Source organism: Dermacentor variabilis, chromosome 8 (assembly GCF_050947875.1).
Source record: "Dermacentor variabilis isolate Ectoservices chromosome 8, ASM5094787v1, whole genome shotgun sequence".
Lineage (NCBI taxonomy): Eukaryota > Metazoa > Arthropoda > Arachnida > Ixodida > Ixodidae > Dermacentor > Dermacentor variabilis.
Window position 1 is genome coordinate 7309003 of NC_134575.1, and position 20860 is coordinate 7329862.

Consider the following 20860-nt stretch of genomic DNA (forward strand, 5'->3'; position numbering starts at 1 on the left):
TAGTCGGCTGTGTGTAGACTCGGGCACGAGGGAGGACAGGCTGACCAGCTCTTCGGGCCGCGAAACAAAAAGGGTTTCGGAGGCCCGCGCACACACACACACGGCGAAACCGTCGCGGCGACGAAACGTGCCGTTGCGACGCGCTTGCAACGACGCGCACGTGCGCCGCAGGTAATGTGGCATCTGCAGGCAGCGTATGTATACACACGGCTGAAACGAAAGAATCACCACTCGCACCTCCACTTCCCTTGCTTTTCGCACGAAAAAGTAAAGCTGCGCGTTGATTATCAGCATGATAATCAAACTGCCAGGCAGGGTTGATCGGGACGGGCACCGGGAGCAAACGTCCCGTATACGTGTGCGAGAATGTGGAACGGATAACCTGACATTCCCAAGAGAAGCGGAACAGATACTAAGGAAAAGAAAACCAGGCGGGTTGCGATAAACGGAGGAACACATATATGGCGATAAATTGAGGAAATTAGCATGCGAGCACAAGACTCGCGCGCCGTTGGCAAAGGACGTAATAATTGGGCGACTTCGGGAGACCCTCCAGATACACACAGCATAGAAACGAGTAAACCGGTCCTTACCGTCGGGAAAGATGACACTCATTTCGAAGACGACAAGAGCGAAAATCTTTCCGGCGACGACAACCACGAAATGCCGATTACAAGCGTACGTTCAATACACACACTTGCAGCACAATACGGCAGCAAAACACCGCACCACAGCTATGCTCCGCTTTCGTAACGCACGCCGACTACTTTCCAGATAAAATCCGCGTGTCGGAGCCAAGAGCAAACGACACGCCTTTAACTTGTTCCTTTAGGCGTTAACCAGTGCTCGAGAAGGTGTCAAAAAGCAAACGCCTAGCCAAACGGCAAAATAACGATAACAACAATAATAACTAATCAAGGTGACGGGAAAGGACAACTGCGCACGAAGAAGTCTGGGGCTGGTCACGCGATTGCGGCTGATGTCAGGATCCGACACGATCAGACCTTCGTGCATCTGTAAACGAAAAGCCACCTAGCGGCGTTGCCTTGCACTCGGTCCACTCACACCGACCGATGCCCGACCTGCGAGTAATCTCAACAGCACACGGAAGGCCGCCGATTGCGATCAAAAGCTGTCGGCTACAATCGCGACTGAACAGCTGCAGTGACCTCGTAAGCGGTTCGACTGCTTGGCTCGCTGATATCGGGAGGCGCAACAAACCTGCCAACATTTCAAAAAAAAAAAAAGACTATATATATATATATATATATATATATATATATATATATATATACATATGAAATGCGCTAAACGTTGCCTGATTAGTCAAGGTCTTGAGTGCTGATTAAAGATTTGCAGGCTTTAATTCCTCTGTAGGGACACTGTCAACAACCATTCCGCGCTGTACCAGGTATTTTATCTTTTTTTTTTCCTAGCTGCATCATTTCTTTTCTTTCTTTCAAATATTTCCCGTGGCAAATAGCACAATTCCAACCCATGAGCTAAATTACTCGATCGGGCGGTCAGTACTTATACGAAAAATGAAAATGCGTAATTGAATAATTAACAAAATTAGGCCCGTTAACGTTTTATTATTAACTTTACGGCACATATTTCAATTTGCGAATTGTATCCGGTGAGTTCGCACGGCCTATCCCCTTGGAGCAACTTCTCAGGACAACACCAGTTTCGATATTGTAACCTTCAAAGTGTCCGACGAATGCATTGGCGTTCCACTTGCCTTTGTATTTCAGTGCGTAAAACAGCGTTTTCTTTACAAAGCGGCACAGCGCACTTTTGCCGCAAGTTTGACGGCGCATATCTCGAAACAGGTGCCAATCTCACAATCCGTTCCCAATGGATACGCCTTACAAATAAGCCCACTATAGCTACAATTCGTGGATCGAAATATGTGCCCTAAGTAATCCCTATAGTCAACCAGCTCAAGGTGCTGGGCCTAGTAATCGAGAACAAAGGCACAAATGGGGAAACCATAAAGAAGTTAGACACAAAGGTAACGAACACCATGAGATTAGTCAAGCGAATTACTAACAGGCACCAGGATATGAAGGAAGAAAGTATCATACGGCTGATACAATCATTCGTAATCAGTCAGATCACATACATAGCAGCCTTCCACAATTGGTTTGCAGCTGAAAGGACTAAAACGAACAACCTGATAAAGAAGGCATACAAACAAGCACTAGGGATCCCCATCAGTACGAGCACGGATCTCTTGCTATAGTTAGGACTCCACAACACACTGGACGAACTCATAGAAGCACAACAAACATCTCAAGCAGAACGACTAACGAAAACGAAAACGGGATGGCATATACTAAGCAAACTAGGAATGAATTACCACAATATATACGGGGAAAAGAGGACGATAACGAGAGAAATTCGTGACAAACTCCTAGTACCAAATATACCCAAGAATATGCATCCAGGTTACAACGACGGCAGACGCAAGAGTAGAGCAGAGAAAATGATCCGAAGCTTTGGGTCAGACGACAGAGCAACCTTCGTAGACGCGGCTGAATACCCACACAGAAACAGCTGCGTAGCAGTAATCGTAGATCACACCAAAAAACCCCTTACAAGCGTATCAGCTAATACCAAACATTCCGAGACAGCAGAGGAGGTAGCCATTGCACTAGCATTGGTCTCCACGAATGCTCAGTACATCATTAGCGATTTTCAAGCGGCCATTAGAAATTATGCAAAAGGTAGGATCTCTCCTGAGGCATGGAACATCATCAGAGTCAATGAAGCAAAATTTTCCAATGCAGAGAAGAACGGCAGGCAATTGCTCTGGTTTCCAGCGCATACGACTCCAGACATTCCCGCAGTCAAGCTCAACCAGGTAGCACACCGCGAAGCTCGAAGTCTTATTCGCCGAGCTGAGCAAAGAGTGACTTCCATCGGTCAGTAGAACGCGGAGGAGGAAATCTGGAGAGTAAATGATAGATTAACCAGATTTACCGATATTATCAAATTCTACCAAAATCGGAGGCGAGTATTACCACCGCCTCACACTAAACTGAACAGAGCTGAGTCCTTTACTTGGAGGCGGCTACAAACAGAAACTTATACGAGTCCCGTGCAACTAAAAACTTTCTACCCCGATATATACGAGAGCGATATGTGCAAGCTATGCAAGTCTGTTAGAGCCACCCTTCAGCACTTGTTGTGGGGATGTGAAATATACCAAAATAAAATGGCAGTCTCCCCAGAAAATCTACGGGCGCGGCGGTCGGCCGTGCTGCTCAGCTCAGAACTCCAAGACCAACTTTGGGCCGTCCAGCGAGCCATGGAGGCCGCACGGGAGCAGCAGCTCCCAGTGGCCATCTAGGCGGCCCCAGGCCCGGGAATCCCTCGCCGGATTCGAAATAAGGTTACCACATCACAAGTAAATCAATTAGGAAGCTAATCAGTGTAATTGTGTTACTTATTTAATTAAGCACTTTGATTTCCAGGAGAAGTAATGGCCGCCTCATCGAGTAGTTTAGCTCAAGGGTTAAAATTGTGCTGTCAGCCACAGGCAATTTTTTAAAAATTGTTCAGCAAAAAAATACACCCTATAAAGTCGAACCTACAATGATCTGCACCACAAAGGAGTGTGAATAATGGGAGAAGTTGTTATCCACACCAAAGTATAACACGAACTAACTAAGGCAGCAAATAGCTGCAATCTTTTAATGCTCACAAACATTAAATGCCTATGGAGTGCATTTATGAAATATTCACGTAACGATGGCCGAAATTTAGGTTGCCAATGAACCGGGTGACCATTTTTAAGCTTTACGAGATTTTTGTCTCCCTTCTCTCTCTTCCCCTTCTCCCATTCCTCAGCGCAGGATTTTTGTCTCCCTTCTCTCTCTTCCCCTTTTCTCATTCCCCAGCACAGGGTAGCCAACCATGCTATTGACTGGTTAACATCCCTGCCTTCCTGTATTCCTCTCTCTCTCTCTCTCTCTCTCTCTCTCTCTCTCTCTCTCTCTCTCTCTCTCTACAAGATTTTGAAATATCACCTCTGGCAAATAGCGTAATTCTAGTCCTTGAGTCTAGTCCTTATTCGAAGAGGCGGACATTACTTGCACAAGAAATGGAAACACATATTTTACAAATGAACAAAAATTCGCTAATTAACTTCTTAAGTATATATAGCAAATGCTGCAATTTACGAATTTTAGCCGTTGAGTCTGCACGGCATATCTGCCACAGGCGATTCTGAAAAAAACTGTAAAACTGAAAAATGCTCACTCCGTATATTGGTTCTATAAGTTGATGTCTCTTGCTGCGCGGGTAGTTCCGTATAATCGACGGCTCCAATAAATCGGCCCATCAAAGCTCAGAGGGATTCGTTCGGAATAAATTTCACTCAAATAGACAGAAACGAAAAATCGTAAAATTATTATTGTCAATAGGACAATCTGAGGCAGCATAAGCTTGATGCGGGCGAGTTGGTTTTGCTTACTTGAAGAAAAGAGCGCTACGAAGACACGGACTAAAAGAGGAACATGTACGACGGACAAGGCGCTTCTCCTCCTTGTCCGTCGTACATGTTCCTTTTTTAGTCGGTGTCTTCGTAGCGCTCTTCTCTTCAAATAGGACAATCGTAAGCAAGCTAAAAGAACACGCAGAAACTCCACTGGAGTTGTCAAAGTATGCGTAAGGATTGTGCCACTTACTTATCTCCACGCAGCCTGGTGTTGTTATCAATCTTATCAAACTTGATCCGACCGGCATAAACACTTATCAGCCCTTATCGGTCGTTATCAACCTTATCGGACTAGATCCGACCCTTACCAGCCCTTGTCCGTCGTTGTCAACCTTACCGCAATTGATCTGATCCTTACCAACACTTACCTGTCTTTACCAAAATTAGCGCACATGATCCGACCCTTAGCAACCCTTATTTGTCCTTATCAACCTTATCAGAATCGATCTTATCATTGTAAGCCCTTATCGCTCTTTAGCACTTTATCCATCCGCGTAGAACCATTATCAACCGTGATGAGACCCATATAACACCTCATCACTACTTATCGTGCTTGTCAACTCACCGACTGCTTATCTGTCAGGCGCATGAGCCCTCAGAGATCGGTGGCATTGCGGTCGGTGAAGGAACAAAGCCCCAACGGACGGCGCACGACCGAAACGCATCGGGGATGTTGCGTGTTTGTTATTAAAGTGTGTACTCTTGCGCTATTAAGCTGTTACCAAGTTGTATTACTAGCCCTGCTGCAATGTCTTCTAAGGAACATAATTTGTGGCGCATCTTCATGATTGCGGCTACACCACGCGTGGGCATACGCTTGCTTATTTGTCGTATATATCACACGGTGCAGGAGCACTCGCAGTACGGCAATCTCCCCCGGGAGGGCTTCTTGTGCTGCGATCAAATCGTCTGTGCTCCACACGAGAAGAGCACCACTGCAAACAACAAACGGCTTTTGAACATTCAACGTAAAATGCGCGAAAGAGGGGAACAGCAACGAATATGTGGACTTTGAGACCAACGTAACGTGTCTGGGAGAACGGCGCCGGATGACATTCCGAGCTAATTTCACTAGCCCACAATCAATTGCAGTTTGGATCTGATTGCCCCCGTGATTTATTGGACCGACGTTTTTCTCCCCACTTTCTGCAGTGACTTAACGCAAACGCCGAACGCGCCTGTCCGACAGTGAAAGAATCCTAAATGTTCGTAATATACGCTGCTCCAAGTCTGCTTTCGAAACGTACACCTATATAGATGCCAGCTCATTGGCTCGGCATCAGCATTACGGGGTTTTCCGAATTTCATTACAGGCCATCGCCTGGGATTTCTTGTTTGCTCCCGAAAGATGTCCTCGTCCGTTACCCGATTACCATGCCGGCCTCAGTCATACCTGTACGCGCTTGATATGGCAGCACGCCGTTTATCCAAATTTGTCAGAGAGAGGGTGAAGGGACTTGCCTGCCACCATAATTTATTGCGTCGCGTCATCGCATAAGAGCGCAAATTAGCAAACGACGCACGCAGACATGGCAGCCCCCGCTCTGCGATCAACAGTGCGTCGTGGATGTCATGCTGTAATAATTAAGGCGAGTCGCATACGTACTTGTAAACAGCGCCGAACTCGGGGAAAAGAACGCCGCGTCCTATACGACTTTTCGTTATTTGTTTAACAATGCTTATTATGGTCTCGATGGGTGTCTCCCGCTTCAACCTTGAGTTTCAATGCGTTGCATTTATTAGATTACACTTTTTTTTAAAGCGAAGCTTTCTTCACGAACCCTTCAGGACTTTCCTGGCCCTGGCTGCTCCTGCCGTCTTGCCGAATAGTCAAAACTTAAAAAGAAAAAAAAAAAGGGGGGGGGGAGGGAGAAAAACGAATTACGTGCCCGATGGTGGGATCGAATCTCGGTCGCCCAGCACAATTAGGCCAGAATCGCACACATAATGTGCCAACGCCAACTAGCACATTGAGATTATATCGCCGCGCGTGTCACATTGCAGAGCACGGCTGGACGACAGCCCGTGCACGTGCACCAGAACAGATGCGAAGCGGCTGCGTTTGGACAGCTGGCAACGTGGATGACGAGGTTTGTACGAGGGCCTTGCACTGAGATTGCAATAACGCAGACACATGTTTCAGCGCCCTCCATTGTATGTAGATTCCAACAAGGTGCGTTAGATCTGCCGCATTTTTTTTTTAACTATAAACTTGACCAACAGGCACTTGGTTGAAGAAATGCGCATGTAGATAGAAACCGAACCCACATTCTACGAAATACGGCGCGGGCACATGCCACCAAGGTTATGCCGGGTAGTGAACCAGCGCTGTTTAGGACGCGTCACTCCTTAATTACAGCAACGGACCAGCAGTCGGGTGAGCAAGGCGCTACTTCTATCCCCTTACGGGGCCGAACTGCAACTGCGAAAGATCAACGCAACACTTCTTACGACTCTGCAACCGTTCTTGGTGATTTGCTTCAGAGCGCAAGAACATACACGCACGAACAACCAAGGAAGGACCACCCCATGCGTGCGTTCTCCGGCGCTCCGAAGCAGTTGAGCAAGGTGGATCGCCAATTAGCCCAGCTTCTTCTGCAAACCATGCATTGCGAATCTCCGCCGAGATAAGAGTGCGCAAAGCCTGCGGTAATACGGCAGCTGCCTCTTGTCTGGCTCGAAACTTCTGCTACCTTTCAAGTACACTCAATAAGCAACAAGGCTGCTTATTAGGGCGAAAGCCTTAGAAGGCTCGTGTGTCGAAAATTTGACCGTCCGGAGTTATGCCACCAAAATTTGAGGTCGAACCCTCGACCTTTGGTGGGAGTCAAACCCACGACCTTTTCGTGTTAATTACGACGTTAGCTAAGGCAAAGTTCATTAAGAGTTAGGGCACGCGAACCCAACATATCTGCTGTTAATTAAGGTACAGTTAATTAAGGCACTCGAACTCACGACCTTTTGTGGGAGAAAACAAGAGCAACTAACAACGCATTCCAATGAGAACGTTGAGCTTTCTAATTAATGTCTCGTGAGCGCGCAGGCTTTCGTCCTTTTTAGCGTATGCTGAAACGACTGTCAACTTTTTTGTAGCAGCTGAAGGGGAGCACAAAATTTATGCAACTTCGAACTCAGCCATGTCTTATACTTGATTTCTCATCGTAAAACGGCAGCGATAGTTGGCGTTTTCGAACTTTCATTGGAAGCACCTGCGCGGTGTGACAGACACACGGACGTGTCACATCGCAGACTAAAGTACAGTGAACTGGAAAAAATATGCAATGAAATGAAATGTTGCAACGACAGGCACATGCAGCTGCCACTGAAACAGACCGATGGACCGAACCGTGTGAACCTCGCCGCTGAATTGCAGCGCGGCGCATTTCGGGAAACTGTGCGACGCCCCGCAAGGCAAAGCACAGCCGTCAGCGCATAAACGCGCGTTACGATGACACAATACAATTGCGTGGGATTGCATCGAAATGCATGCAAGCTTGCGGCCGGTTGTGTCAAGTATACTCGAGGAAAATATAGCGATACTCAGAATGTCGCCTGTGACCAATGGGCCGTGGGAACTACAATTGTGTAGGGAACTTCATCTTCTATCACTTTTTAATTTCTGCACTTTTACATGTTGGTCTCGTTCTTCCCATTCTTTAGTTATGCTTCCGTGCCCACGCGATAAGCACACATGCATAGCATGAAAATTGGCATCGCTTTGAATGACGTTGGCGTGTTTTCCTGCGCATCGAAAGGCAAGTCGATGTCATATTGCTAGTCTCGTGAATAAGAAGGGCACGAAGTAGGACGAAAACATGGAAGTCGACAGGACGGGTGCTCGCATTCGACAATCGCATTCGACGAAATGGTTCAGAACGTATTAGCGGCGCATCTGGTAATTTATGAAAAAGTGAACATGATTTGATGGCGAAACACCTTGGAGCACACGTGCGGCTTCCGTGCATGTCAGAACGTCATGGTTGTAGGTCAAATCAATTCTGCGGAAGCTTGCCAGGTGCAGGAAGGTTCGCGAAAGCGAAAGGTTCACGAAAGCCCTCGTGATGCGATCTGCTAGCCTGTCAGTTGACTCAGATGGCAGAGCGACCTCGCCAGAAAGGCGTTGGTCCCGAGTTCTATCAAATGGCAAGGGCATATTTTTTTCTTCAACTCGGGAAGTTTCTTTCTGAGAAACCCGAGTGGGTTTTGTCTGTAGCTTTCCAGGATAAAAACTTGTTCTAAGTAAAAGGAGCACTCGTCCTGCCTACTTCCTTGTTTTCCTCCTCCTACAGTTCGCGCTCGTCATTTCGCATTCGTGAGCACGTACCAACTCGCCCAACAACTTGCTTTGCAACCGGCCTGTGTGCAGAATTTTTAACAAAATGTCACAAGCATGATTGATAAAATTGCGTCTTTGCACCGAGGAAGGTAACCGCGCAAAAGGACTGGACCGGGAAAGGACAACGTAGTATAGCGCACTACTTTTATTAACGCTGCACGACGGTTCGCACGCACACACCTACACGATCCGCTGAGAAAGTCTCCGCAAAACGGGGACCCCCTGGCCACGGCTTTCCCCCCCTCCCTCGTCGCTCCAATTCACACGCCGTGAGAGAAAAGGGGGCCTCGATTAAATCTGGGCGCAGTCTTCATTACGCGCACACGGCACGAGCATGAACAACGCGCGCGGGGAGCGGGAGCCACGCGGAAGGTGCGAAAAGCGTCTCCCCGGGAGGCCGCAGTTCCCTACGAGGAATTGCCACAGGAAGCTGGCAGCTCCGGCGACATTGGCTACGGGAACAAGTGACAGCGTGCGAATGATGGTTAGTGGCCTAAAAACTTAGTTTTTTTCTGCCTTCATACGGCTTCGTGAGGAAGCAAATTCATCATGTTCGGCAACATATCGCGTCATAAATGCCATAATTCGCAACGATTACGCGTGTGCGCGCGCAGACAAATTGCCTCGCTGCGTTTAGTAAACGGCGGGCATCTGGAAAGTTAGGAAGATACAGCGTAATCAATAATGTCGAAAGAACGTTTGATGCCATAAGCGTCAAGAGCGGAACAATCCATATACTAGCCATCGTTAATTCCCACAGTAGCCGATCGGGTGCCTAAATATAATACGACTCAAGGCGGTGCTGGCGTCGAAGCACCGTAGTAGCTGAACCATCGCAGCCCTAGAGTTACCCATAGCAATTCTTGTTGAGAAGGGTGTAGGACTTGGTAAAACATGCTTGAAAGTTTGAATCGCCATTCTTGTTGGAAACTCTACGCCGGGAGCGTGGCCTCTGAGATCGCGCAGCACGCGGAGGCCGTGTCCCCAGCGCTTCGTCGCCGCGTTGAGTGCGACAGGGTTTCTTCCGCCGTTCTTCATGCGGTCTAAGCACACACAAGGATCGGCTGTTCGATGAGGCTTCGCGCGCAACGAGGAGAAAGCGGGTCGAGTCCGTTTTTTTACCGACCTGCCTGTCCACGAGCAGTTTTCTACGTGCGACCCGCTCTCTCTCTCTCTCTCTCTCTCTCTCTCTCTCTCTCTCTCTATCGCTTCCGGAAGCGCGACCGCAGATTGGATTGGGAAGCCTTCGCCGCAGCCTAGACGCCGCCGTGGCTTTCTCGCTCGTGTTCTGCGCGGGTCAAAAAGGGCCACGCCGGCTACCCCCGTTCCTTTTTTTTTTTTTTCCTTCGTTCTTTTTTTTTTTCTTACCCCTTGTCGAGGCGTCGCCGCTGCTTTTACAACGCGCCGCTTTTAACGAGCTCGGCGGCGGGGGCGAAGCAGCGCAACGCCAAAGGCGTCGACAGCCCTGGGCACTCACGACGGCGGAACAGGAAGCGGCTGCGGACAGAACACAATGTTTCACCAATCACGCGAAAGACAACGGGCACGTCCTCGGCACTGCCGCTTTTCTTTTCGAAGACCCGCTCCGACGACTCGGGCCCCGTACACCTCGCCCCGCACTACTAGAGTCAGCCACACAACGGTCCCGACACCAGTGCTCTCGACCTGCTCCAATATTACTCAGGAAAACATATATGATGCAGAAAGCATAACAGGAAAAAAAAACTTTGCCCCCAAGAAATTCGGATGAAAAGAAAATGAACATTTGAGGGCCACTTGAATTTCCTCAAGTTGTGTTAAACCTAGTAGAACATGCAATTTTGCTATAAATGGAGCATTTCCTTCAGAGTTTGAAGACTTGCATCGTTGCAGTTGGTATACATGACTATTCTTTTTCTTTTTTTTTTGAAAAGCAAGTTAGGCACTATTTTATTTTTATTCTGCAATTTGCTTTTAGCACTCACAAAAATATAACGTTTTGCAAAAAAAATGCTTGGATAAAAAAGCCCAGAAATACTTTCACACGAATGTCCACAAAACATATTATCTGCAAAAACATAATTTGTGCCTAAACATCGCGCAACAGTGCCGCAAAGCTACGCTAAACTTGGCAAATATAGTATTTTCGCCTGTCTTTACGCGTCAATAAAATGCCATGTAAACGTCCCTTGTAAAAGCCCAAGAAATAGCGACCATAAAATAAAAGGACATCAACGTTCGTGCATAACCATTAAATATGTGATTTTTGTTTTACGGAAGGAAAATATTTTTGAAGTTGATATCCAAAATCGCAAGATTGCTTGCAAGTCAGGCTTCACTGCGCAGCGTTATTGTTGGATATCGAAGTGACGCACACGGCACTGAAATTCCTCAGCTGAATTCGCTGTGTCGAGGTCCAAAACACGCGGCTCGCCAGCACATCAACGCGGCTTGGCATAAAGTTCCTGTTTCCAGAAACTTTCTTTTTTTTTTTTTTTTTTTACAGTGTGTTCCGAAGATTTGTTCCTGAAGATATTAAACATGCGATAAGTAAGCGATTTGTTCAGCATTGTTCTTATCACAGAGGCATATACTATAATATGGCTCGAAGTAGTAATTATACAAGCGATAATCAAGTCCTATTTCAAAGCGTGAAGAACAGGTGTTCCAATCACGCTATGATAAGCGTGAGGATGAGCGTCTGGTCCCTCCTACATAGCAAGCGTGATCTGTAAGCGTGGAGAAAATCCAAGAAACGCACGCTTAGATAAGCGCGTTATTCATTTATTTTCTGTAACGCTATATTGTCGTTGAACGTATGTACCCAAATTATTAAATTAGACGATTTCGCTATCAATTAATTAATGGATGTAAAGGAGACAGAGACGAAACGAATCGGGAACTGCCTTTTTTTTTTTATCCTTACGATACGCAGTGCTTCCTCCTGTGAGATAACACATTTGACCGTGTACGGGCGCGCCTGTGCCTTTCTTATACGTCCACCTTAATCATGTCTATCCGCGTGCCGCAGAGCCACGATAATCGCGCGCGTTGCCAGTGTCACCAACTAGCTCCGTTTGTAGCCTTGCAGTTGCTGCATTGAAGTGCTCGTATTTTCCCCATACCGAGGCAAAAACTAGTCTTCCCTGCCAGACACTGGCTGTAGTGTCCGTAGCGATGTAGCGGCTCAGTTAGGGTTCCCACCTGCGGCAAGTTGTTTTTTCATCTGCTTTATTTTCCATTAATTTATCGTGTCATTACTTCATTTATTAGCACAAGTAATTTCCCCTATGTTGTCCTTGGTGTCAGTGTTTGTTGGCTTCTTATGATATGACTAATAAAAATCGGGTCCCTCGGTTAACCCCCTTTCTTCTCGTATATATATATATATATATATATATATATATATATATATATATATATATATATATATATATATATATATATATATATATATATATATATATATTCTCACTAGTTCCACGTGGCTAGGAAACTAGTGAGAATTCCTTCGACAAAAGCCGCTCCAACTCCACGCGCCATTCTCTGCGGAGCCCGTTCCTGCATATGGGAGACACCGCAATTACAGCTCTCCCGAAATCGCTCGAGAACAGCGTTTGCTACAACGCTCCCAAGAGCGTGCGATTATGTGCGCACACAAAAGCGACTACAATGCTTTCCGCAGTCGCAGGAGGGAGGAGACCCACTTTCTCTGGCTCAGCGCAATACGGAGCTCGCGTGGAATAATACGGGGCTGCGGAGGGCGACACAGCTCTGACTCAGCACAGCGCGCCGCGAAACAATGGTTAGTGCGCAAAAGAAAGAGGCACCCGAAGAGTGCGGAGACGGCGAGCGAGACAAAATGAGCGGAGATACCGCAGCCGCTGTGCATAACCAAACGAGATTACACCGCAGTTACAGATTCTGCGCCAGCAGTGTTGTTGCCCGTGAAGTATCAGCGCGAAGGGCACGTTACGCAAAGTACCAACGAGTTGATTTCGACTCTCGGGCGACACCGTCAGCAGATATGAACAAGACCACTGAGGCGCTTCCCCATAATCTCGTGCAGCCCCGTTTGATCTTACCTTCACGTCATAAGCAATGACTCGAGAGAGTTCTGCATCGTGCTGCTCTTGTGTTTCGCAGACGTACGAGTCAGTTGTACCGTGTTAACGCTGTGGAAACTAGAGCTGGCGAGACCGTATTCGCAAAGCGCTCCGCACGTAAAAATTGTAATAATACGCACTTTTGCCGCCATAACAGTACTTTTCACAACATTTGTAGCGGGGAGTAGGGCTTGCCGCTTTCGCCGGAATGATCGCGGGACGATGATTCATCACCGGTCTGTCATAACACGTGTAACTTCAACCGCTTATAATTTTTCCACCTCAATCCGTGCTTCCGCCGTGTGCGCGCATGCAAGTCGCATGCATCTGTGAACAGGGCATTATATATGATTGATGTCATATCAAAGGCGAGCACGCTACAAGCTCTGTGTGCATCGCTTGCTGGACTCGTACGATCACCATATTATTTCGTTTTCAGTGGCTTCATCAGCCAAGCATCTCGATTCCACTTCGCTTTGGGGTATACGCGTAAAAACTCACACCTGCCTCGGACGAATACGTCCGACACTGCGGCATCGAGCAGTAAACCGTGCTGTAAGAGTGGGCAACTAAATTGCTGCCTTGGGAAGGAAACATGTAGTACGTTATCTACAACCCTCCACTCAAGGCTTCAATCGCAAAGTCAGCGAGCTGTGTTGGCTGCAGAAAAGGTGCGAACGCGAGTCACGGGGTGTCACTTCCTACGTCATAGCGATAGCCGCGCCGCGGTCTCTCCAGTGGCGACCCTCGAGACCAATATGGCACAGTGACACATAGAAGGCGAATGACGGCGATGGGGACAGAAACGCAGGGAAGGTCGACGTTGCAGAGCAGTGCTTACAGATAAGAAAACCTACCGCGAAACTTGCTCCCCTATTCTCCAAGCGTCCGGTCCCATCACTTTTGTCGTTCCGTACTTGTCTCTTTGTTCGCGCAGCATTTTCTTATTGTGAACATGCATGAAAGACGAGAAAAAGAACAAAGAAAGAGAGAGGGGGGCTGGATATAAATAAGAATACGGCCAGAAAACAGCAAATGCAACCGCGTCGCCCCATTTTCCTGGTTTGGACTAATGCGTGCATTTTGCTTCTACATCAACGGCACCAACGTTACAAATTAATGTAATTAAATTTGAACTAATGAAAATTATCAGTTTGCAGTAATGTCAACAGCTGTCTTAAGCTTATAAACAACGCGAGACCACCTACGCTCTTCAGATCCCAAATGACTTCGTTTAAGGTCATCTTAGTTTTGCCAGTAGCAGGAGAACACCATCTACCAATCCTAAACTGCTTATACTTAAATCATCTACACATACTACTGAGATCCTGATTAAGCTTATCCGTGCCTTGCAGGAAACAGTAGCAAGTAATTGCTAGAGTGGTCTTTTCAGTTTAAGTATTCTACTTTAATCGTACCTAACTTTTATATTTAGTTAATCTGACGCCGAATAACGACAAATGTTCCCAAGAGTGCGATTCAAAATTTATCTTGCCACTTGCAGAGTTGTGCTCAAGCAACCGCCTTGGCGGTACATCGAGTGGAGACGTGAGCTTTATCAAGCAGTGCCTTCAGCGGATGAAAACCGCGACTAAGAGTCTAGCGTGAAAGAGAGAGAGAGAGAAAGAATCAAGGTAAAGCGGTCGTTCTGTCTGTAGGCCTTGTTGATTGGATCCAGATCAACACTTACATAGGTTTTTCCTTCTTGTAATGCACGCACGTGCGCCTAAATTCACGCTAAACACCGGGGGTGAGTATTTCAGGAGCAAAGGGGTCGGGTTATTCCTAAAAGCATCATTCTAGTCTTGCTACACAGGACCTGCGCCTGGCGCGGCGTCGCCGACGTGAGGTGTACGACCGCAACCGACGACCGCAACCGACGCCCGTCCGCGCGCCGAGAACGTCGGAGCTGGACAGATGGCGTCAAAGGCGTCGTTCACTTCGTAAGAGAGTGAAATGCTCTTTGCACCGGGTTATCGAACCGTGAACTGCAGTATCAACGCTATAGTAGCGACATCTTGTGAAGCTTTGTCCAAGCACAACGCGTTAGAAATACTACGTTACATTAATGCTCTCGTCGAAAAAAAAAAAAAAGAACGAGTTGTGTGTTAACCATTATGTTAATGCTGGCTATTTACACTATCAGCTTCAAGAAGAATATGGTTGGTTGCAGCCAGCACCCCTAGTTACAGCGCTAACACTGTGCCTGCTATATATGCATGGTTAGATTCCGTACCACAAGAATGCACCACCAAAACGGCCGGTCATGCACACGCCTCCCGGTAAAAAGGCAAAACTCTCTGATAGACCGTTTACCCTTGGTTCTCTAAAAGTGAACCAAGAGCAAAACTCTTGGTTGAGCACGCAATTGGCCTGGCCGGGAATCGCCTGCGTATGAGTTGCAGAGATTGACGGCGATGTTCATTAATTTCTGCCAACTGTTGCGTGATCGCTTCGTATCTGGATAGAGGCCCGGCCTTGGCGCGTGAAGGCTTTCTCCTCGGTACACCGTCAGGCCGCACGACTTCTTTTCTCGCTCCGAGGGTTGCGTCGCCGGCCACGGAAACTTCCTGGTGCGGCTTTGCACTGCGCCAGTGCGCCAAGCATATCTTCAGTCTTCGTTGTTGGTATAATATGGACCTGTCCCCTCGTCCGCGACTGACGCCGCATAATTCGATCTCGGATAACTCGCAATTCCGGCTCATTTAATGATCTCAAGTTCCGTTAATCTCCTCCTTAGTTATATAAAACCGCCCTGCGTCTTGGGTTACATCAAACGGGTTAATATCCCAGCCAAACAAGTGCTAAGCCGACAAAATATATTATAGAAAGGTAGATGTGCGCCCCCCCCCCCTTAATCACTTTATTTTCTTTTCACCAGTTTTTCTTGTCAAGAGGCTCCAGTTTCAGTCCTAGCGGACATATACGTGTAAAGTACAAATTTTCAGATAATTCAACGCGACCCATAATAAGTAGGGCGGCCACAATTTCCTTCGCCTTTCATCACGAAACATCGAAAGACACACACACAAACGTCAATCCGCGTTCCCGACGGCTAAGCCACACACATAGCGCACATTCAGGCAAGTATTTCCGCATAATCGGGATACCGCTCTTGTCCTCTGACGTCACTCTGTTCTTGGAAGCGCTACGCCTGGCAATGTTAGGAAGGGATATACCACAATGTAAAACATAAAAAGAAATGTTACTAAATATTCATTCACATAATTCTTGCGGCTTCTGCGTTTTAATTATCTAGTGACTCTATGTGAAACATCACAATGAGTTATGCAAAACTCAACTGCCACGCTCACGTCCATACGCTTCGAGTTGTCGAATAATCCGCCCTCACCCCGCGATCTATACGACTCCTGTTTTGCTCCCGGGTTCCATCCACCGGCAGGAATGATGGTTTTTTTTTTTTTTGCGAAGCTTTCCTTCTGAGAAACCCGTATGGGCTTCCTTTGTAGCTTCCTGCTATACAGGGTGTCCCACGTAACTTGAGGCCAAATTTTAAAAATATGCGAATGCCACGTAGCTGGACAGAACCAAGGTAATGTTGTTTGCCGTCGCTTGGAGATACGCAGATTACTTTGTCATTCTGCCTAATTACATAATCAGTCCTAATTAATTAAGCAACTTCTCAAATATTATAATTAGATGGAGAGTGTCAATGAGAAAATTGTAGGGCAACATGAAAAACTCCCGATACAGCTTTCTGTTGCTCAGTACGTGCTACATAAAAAAAGAAGTGTTTTTCCGAGTGTGAAAGATGCTCGAAAATACACGCAAAATTGCCGCGCGACTGGCAGCTCGAGGCCCTTTGCGTGTATTCGCGTTCTTCTTTCACGCTCGGAAAAACGCTTTTACGTAGCACGTATCGAGCAACAGAAAGCTGTATCGGGAGTTTTTCATGTTGCTCTACAATTTTCTCACTGACACTTTTAATCTAATTATGTTTCAGAAGTTGGATATTTATTAAGACTAATTATGTAATTGGCCGGAATGAAAAAAGTAATCTCAGTATTTCTAAGCGACGGCCAACAACACTGCCTTGGTTCTGTCCAGCTACATGGCATTTGGATATCCTTAATGTTTGGCTCAAGTTACGTGGGACACCCTGTATACTTCCAGAGGAATAACAATTTTCCCCTTTAATATGAGGCATCTTATAGAAAACGCGATCAAAGTGTTGACTTCAGTGTCAGTTGGACAGTTATAGATTATCCCAAGCATTATTTAGCACACTTAAGAGGGAGCTTTAGCTCGGGTGCTCCTATCTAACTACATGTAAAAGGAGAATTCGCTTTTCTCGGCAACCACAGAACCAAATTTGGCGAGGTTTGTTGCATCTAAAAGAAAAAGCTAAAATATAGTGACTGCCAGTTTCGAATTTTTGATTTATGTCGCAAATTTTTTATTAAAAATTAGCAAAAACTGAAAATTTTCAGAAAACGAAACTAGCAAGTTTACAACTCTGTAACTCGGCAACCAAAAACGATACCACAGTTTTGTGAATCACATCTCATAGTACATCTACAGCGGAACAAATTGATCTGTTACACATGAATCTCACGAAATTTAGTAATATGGAAACTTTTGCAGAAGCCTTGTAAACTACGTAACAAATGCACGTAAGGTGTAAAATGACATATCGAATTTGTCCGCTTTAAGTGATCTAATGGATGCCGTTTACAGAACCGCGATATCTGTCCTTGATACAGAGCTATTAATTTGTAAACTTCGTGCTTCTATTTCTCTCAAACTTGCGAATTTTTGAAAATCTTTTCAACAATATTCAGGTCCTAAGTCGAAATTCCGCTTCCAACAGTCACTACAATTTAACTTTCTTTCTTAAATGCAACAAATTTCACTAAAATATGTCCAGTGGTTATCTCAGAAAAATGCTTTTGCGTTTTACATGTATTTGAATAGGCCGCGTCGGAGTTGGGCCCGAGCTAAAAAGCATCCTCTTAAGTAGAAATGTAATGCATTCTTGGTCATGCGACGTTTCAATGGCCGTTCCAGTGCAATAACGAAAACCGTGATATGGTGCCGGTTAGAGTTAAAACAAAGCAATTAGTTGTTTTTTTTTCACTAAGCAATAAAGCTAATGACAGAGGAAGAGCCTATCAGTGCGAAGCTCCGAACGTTTCAGTTGTCCCACGCACGATAATGGGCATCGTGGTTACATGCACTGTAAGTTTTTGAAGAATAAATAATAATTACAGTTAGCCCATCAAATAATTGGCAATTGAGTGAACGCTACAAAGGATGTCATTAGTTTTTCAAGGACAACGACATGCGCTCTATAGTGCGTTGAACACGTTTAAAGGGACATACAACCGCTCAGAACATGAATCGAGATAACTCCGCTGATGTAATGATTCCCTATCGTAGTGGCTAAAACGAGCCAAGTTCTTCTCATTAAATGTGGATTTATATGTTTTATTCATCACTAAATGTCGTGAAAAATTACCTTTGGCGTCCGACGCGGCAAAAACATGAAGCTGCACAAGATGTTCACCACGTGACCTTCTTTTAGCGTACGCCGTTCCTTATCTTTTTATTAGTATTGAAATTTAGTATACTTTTTGCTATTATAAGTTTTTCCTGACTTACAATGTGCAGATAAGCACTCGTCTGTAGTGAGTAGAAAAGTGGCGCTGCCTTCGCCTTCGTTGTCAACGAGTTGGCTTGGCTCGTCTGTCGACAGAACAACGACGACGAGGGCCATCTAGCCGTGACGTAGGCGTGTACTTAGGGAAAAACGCGGTACACATGTAAGAAATATATATACAACAACGCCAACTTATTGCACCAGCTTTTCATTTTCAAAAGTAGTTGAAGATGTCTAAACGTAGGTGGTTAACCACAGTTACACTCACTCCTGTGAAAGAAGAACGATGCGAGGCGGGCTATCGGCATCGCTCTCACTTCTCAGCGTTGCTGGAGAAGGGGCTCTTACTTTCTTAGAGGCTGCTCAGATCGAAAAATTCTGCTGACTAAATATCCAGGCCCTTTCGGAAGTAACCACTGCAACTGTAAACACTACCGATGGCGAGCTTTGCGTTACGCCATAAAAAACCTAGGTCCTTAAAAATCTGTTGTCAGTCCCTTTATGCGCCTTCGAAGTGAACCCGCTTGCCCATTATATGGAACCAATTTGTATACTTGTACAGCGAATTTCGGCTATAAGGAATGCATTTTCTTAAAGCTCGGACGCAGCTTCGTAATTGCGAGAACAGAAAGCACCCCTTCACATCATCCCACTGGACGTTCGAAAAGCTGCGCGTGGCGACTACGGCGGCACGCTTAGCCATTCGTGACGTCAGCAGTGTGAGCGGGGAACCAGGTGTTCTGTGGGGGAACGACGTCGCGGCCATTGGCGGGAAGCAGTCGGTGCATGGCATGCGACATGCTCGGCCACGATCGCCTCTCGGCAGACGAGCTTCTCGCAGCACAAACAAAGGAATGAAGAAACGAGGCGGGAAACGGAGATATATAGAAGCTCGTCGCAAGGACGTCGCTCGGGAAAACACATCGACACCGACGGCATACTAAGCGAACGGAGCCCGAAGGCGCCTCTGTAATCACAACCGGCTCCCACGACGCCGATCTCCGCTGACTGCACCGCATGCCTGCAATCGAATAGGGGCGAATGCACTCGAAAGCGAACGCGCCAAAAACACAATCGCCACGGCAGGGCTGCACGGCTTGGCTGCACCACTCTCGCTCTCTCTGTTTATTCATGTCGGAAGGGAACGCCTCGCGGGATCGAGAACGCGAGATGGCCAACTCTTGCTTGTTTTTTTTTTTTTCTCGTTTTTTTTTTTTTTTTTTGCGCTAATCGTCTTGACCAAAAATAAAATGTCGGGCACGCCACCCCGAAATTGCTGCTTTTATGGGTGCACAAAGCTGCCCACAGTGTCACTTCGGTCATATACATAATCTCGATAGTGGCATGACAGGCACTTATGTAGTTAGCGTTTACCGTGAGGTCACGATTTGCTGTGTTTGCATGCACACATTTATTGTAACACCGCAGACAGCGCTCGACGTACTGGACATGGTGCATACCGGTAGCGCGTGAAAAAGAAAAAGTGCTCTCGTTTTCAGCCCCCGTGAAACGCCTGTGGCAATGGTCGACGTCGCCTCACAAGGAAACACAATCCTTGCCATGCTCACAGTTGGGTTTATGCATTCGCGCGGTCAGCTGTCATTCCGGTTTCTCTTGTTACAATCAATAAGCTGGATATGTGTCACCGAAATTCGTAAGCCGGTCTGCGAAAGCCAGGAAAGAAACGGTTCTAACAAGAAACAAGCACAGGATGCTCTTCCTTGACTGAAAACCAGCCTCGATTGCAAGGGACCTTTCAGACGAAGCCGGAAAAGTGCCGTGTCCGAGTAAGAGTTAGGCCTACGGGCGCGTCGGGAAAGCCAGTCGAGTGTGCAGAGTCGCAGCATGTGGTGGGGTGAAAGACACGGTTAACTCACCTGTCTCGTACCAATCCTGCGTTTCGTCGGCCGCCGAACTCGTGCTGGGAGCTCGCGACCGGGTGTCGCCGCTCTCGGGAGCGTCCTTGTCGGGTTTCATAATTGCGTCCAGCCGAAACTCACGGATGTTGCAAGGAAAACTGCAGTCCGCGTAGTAGCAGTGTTGCAGTGCTCGCTAGAGCGACCAACGGAGGCGCAGAATGCCACGGGGTAAATTTCAACAACGTTTTGTCAGTGCGGTCTGCCAGTCGAACTGGCATATTGGCCGCCGAAGGCGATTTCGGCCTCACCCGAAACAAAAGGGCATAACTGGGGCAAATACGGCCGCCAAACACGCGATCACATTCGCAAGCAGACGGTTACAATTTGTGATGCATTTTCTTCTGCTTTTCTGCCAAGCGCATTGTTGCTTAACGATTAACGTTCATGCGCTAAATT

At 46.8% G+C, this 20860-nt stretch overlaps 1 protein-coding gene across 1 annotated transcript in view; it reads right to left on the reverse strand.

The window, feature by feature from the left end:
• The window catches only part of LOC142589561 (cerebellar degeneration-related protein 2-like), a 138077-nt gene extending 117266 nt beyond the window's left edge, over positions 1–20811 (reverse strand). The window contains exon 1 of the mRNA XM_075701019.1: positions 20423–20811. Within this exon, the coding sequence (XP_075557134.1) occupies positions 20423–20522 (100 nt within the window). The 5' untranslated portion in view covers positions 20523–20811. The remainder of the gene's footprint in view (positions 1–20422) is intronic.
• Positions 20812–20860: the final 49 nt, after the last annotated feature.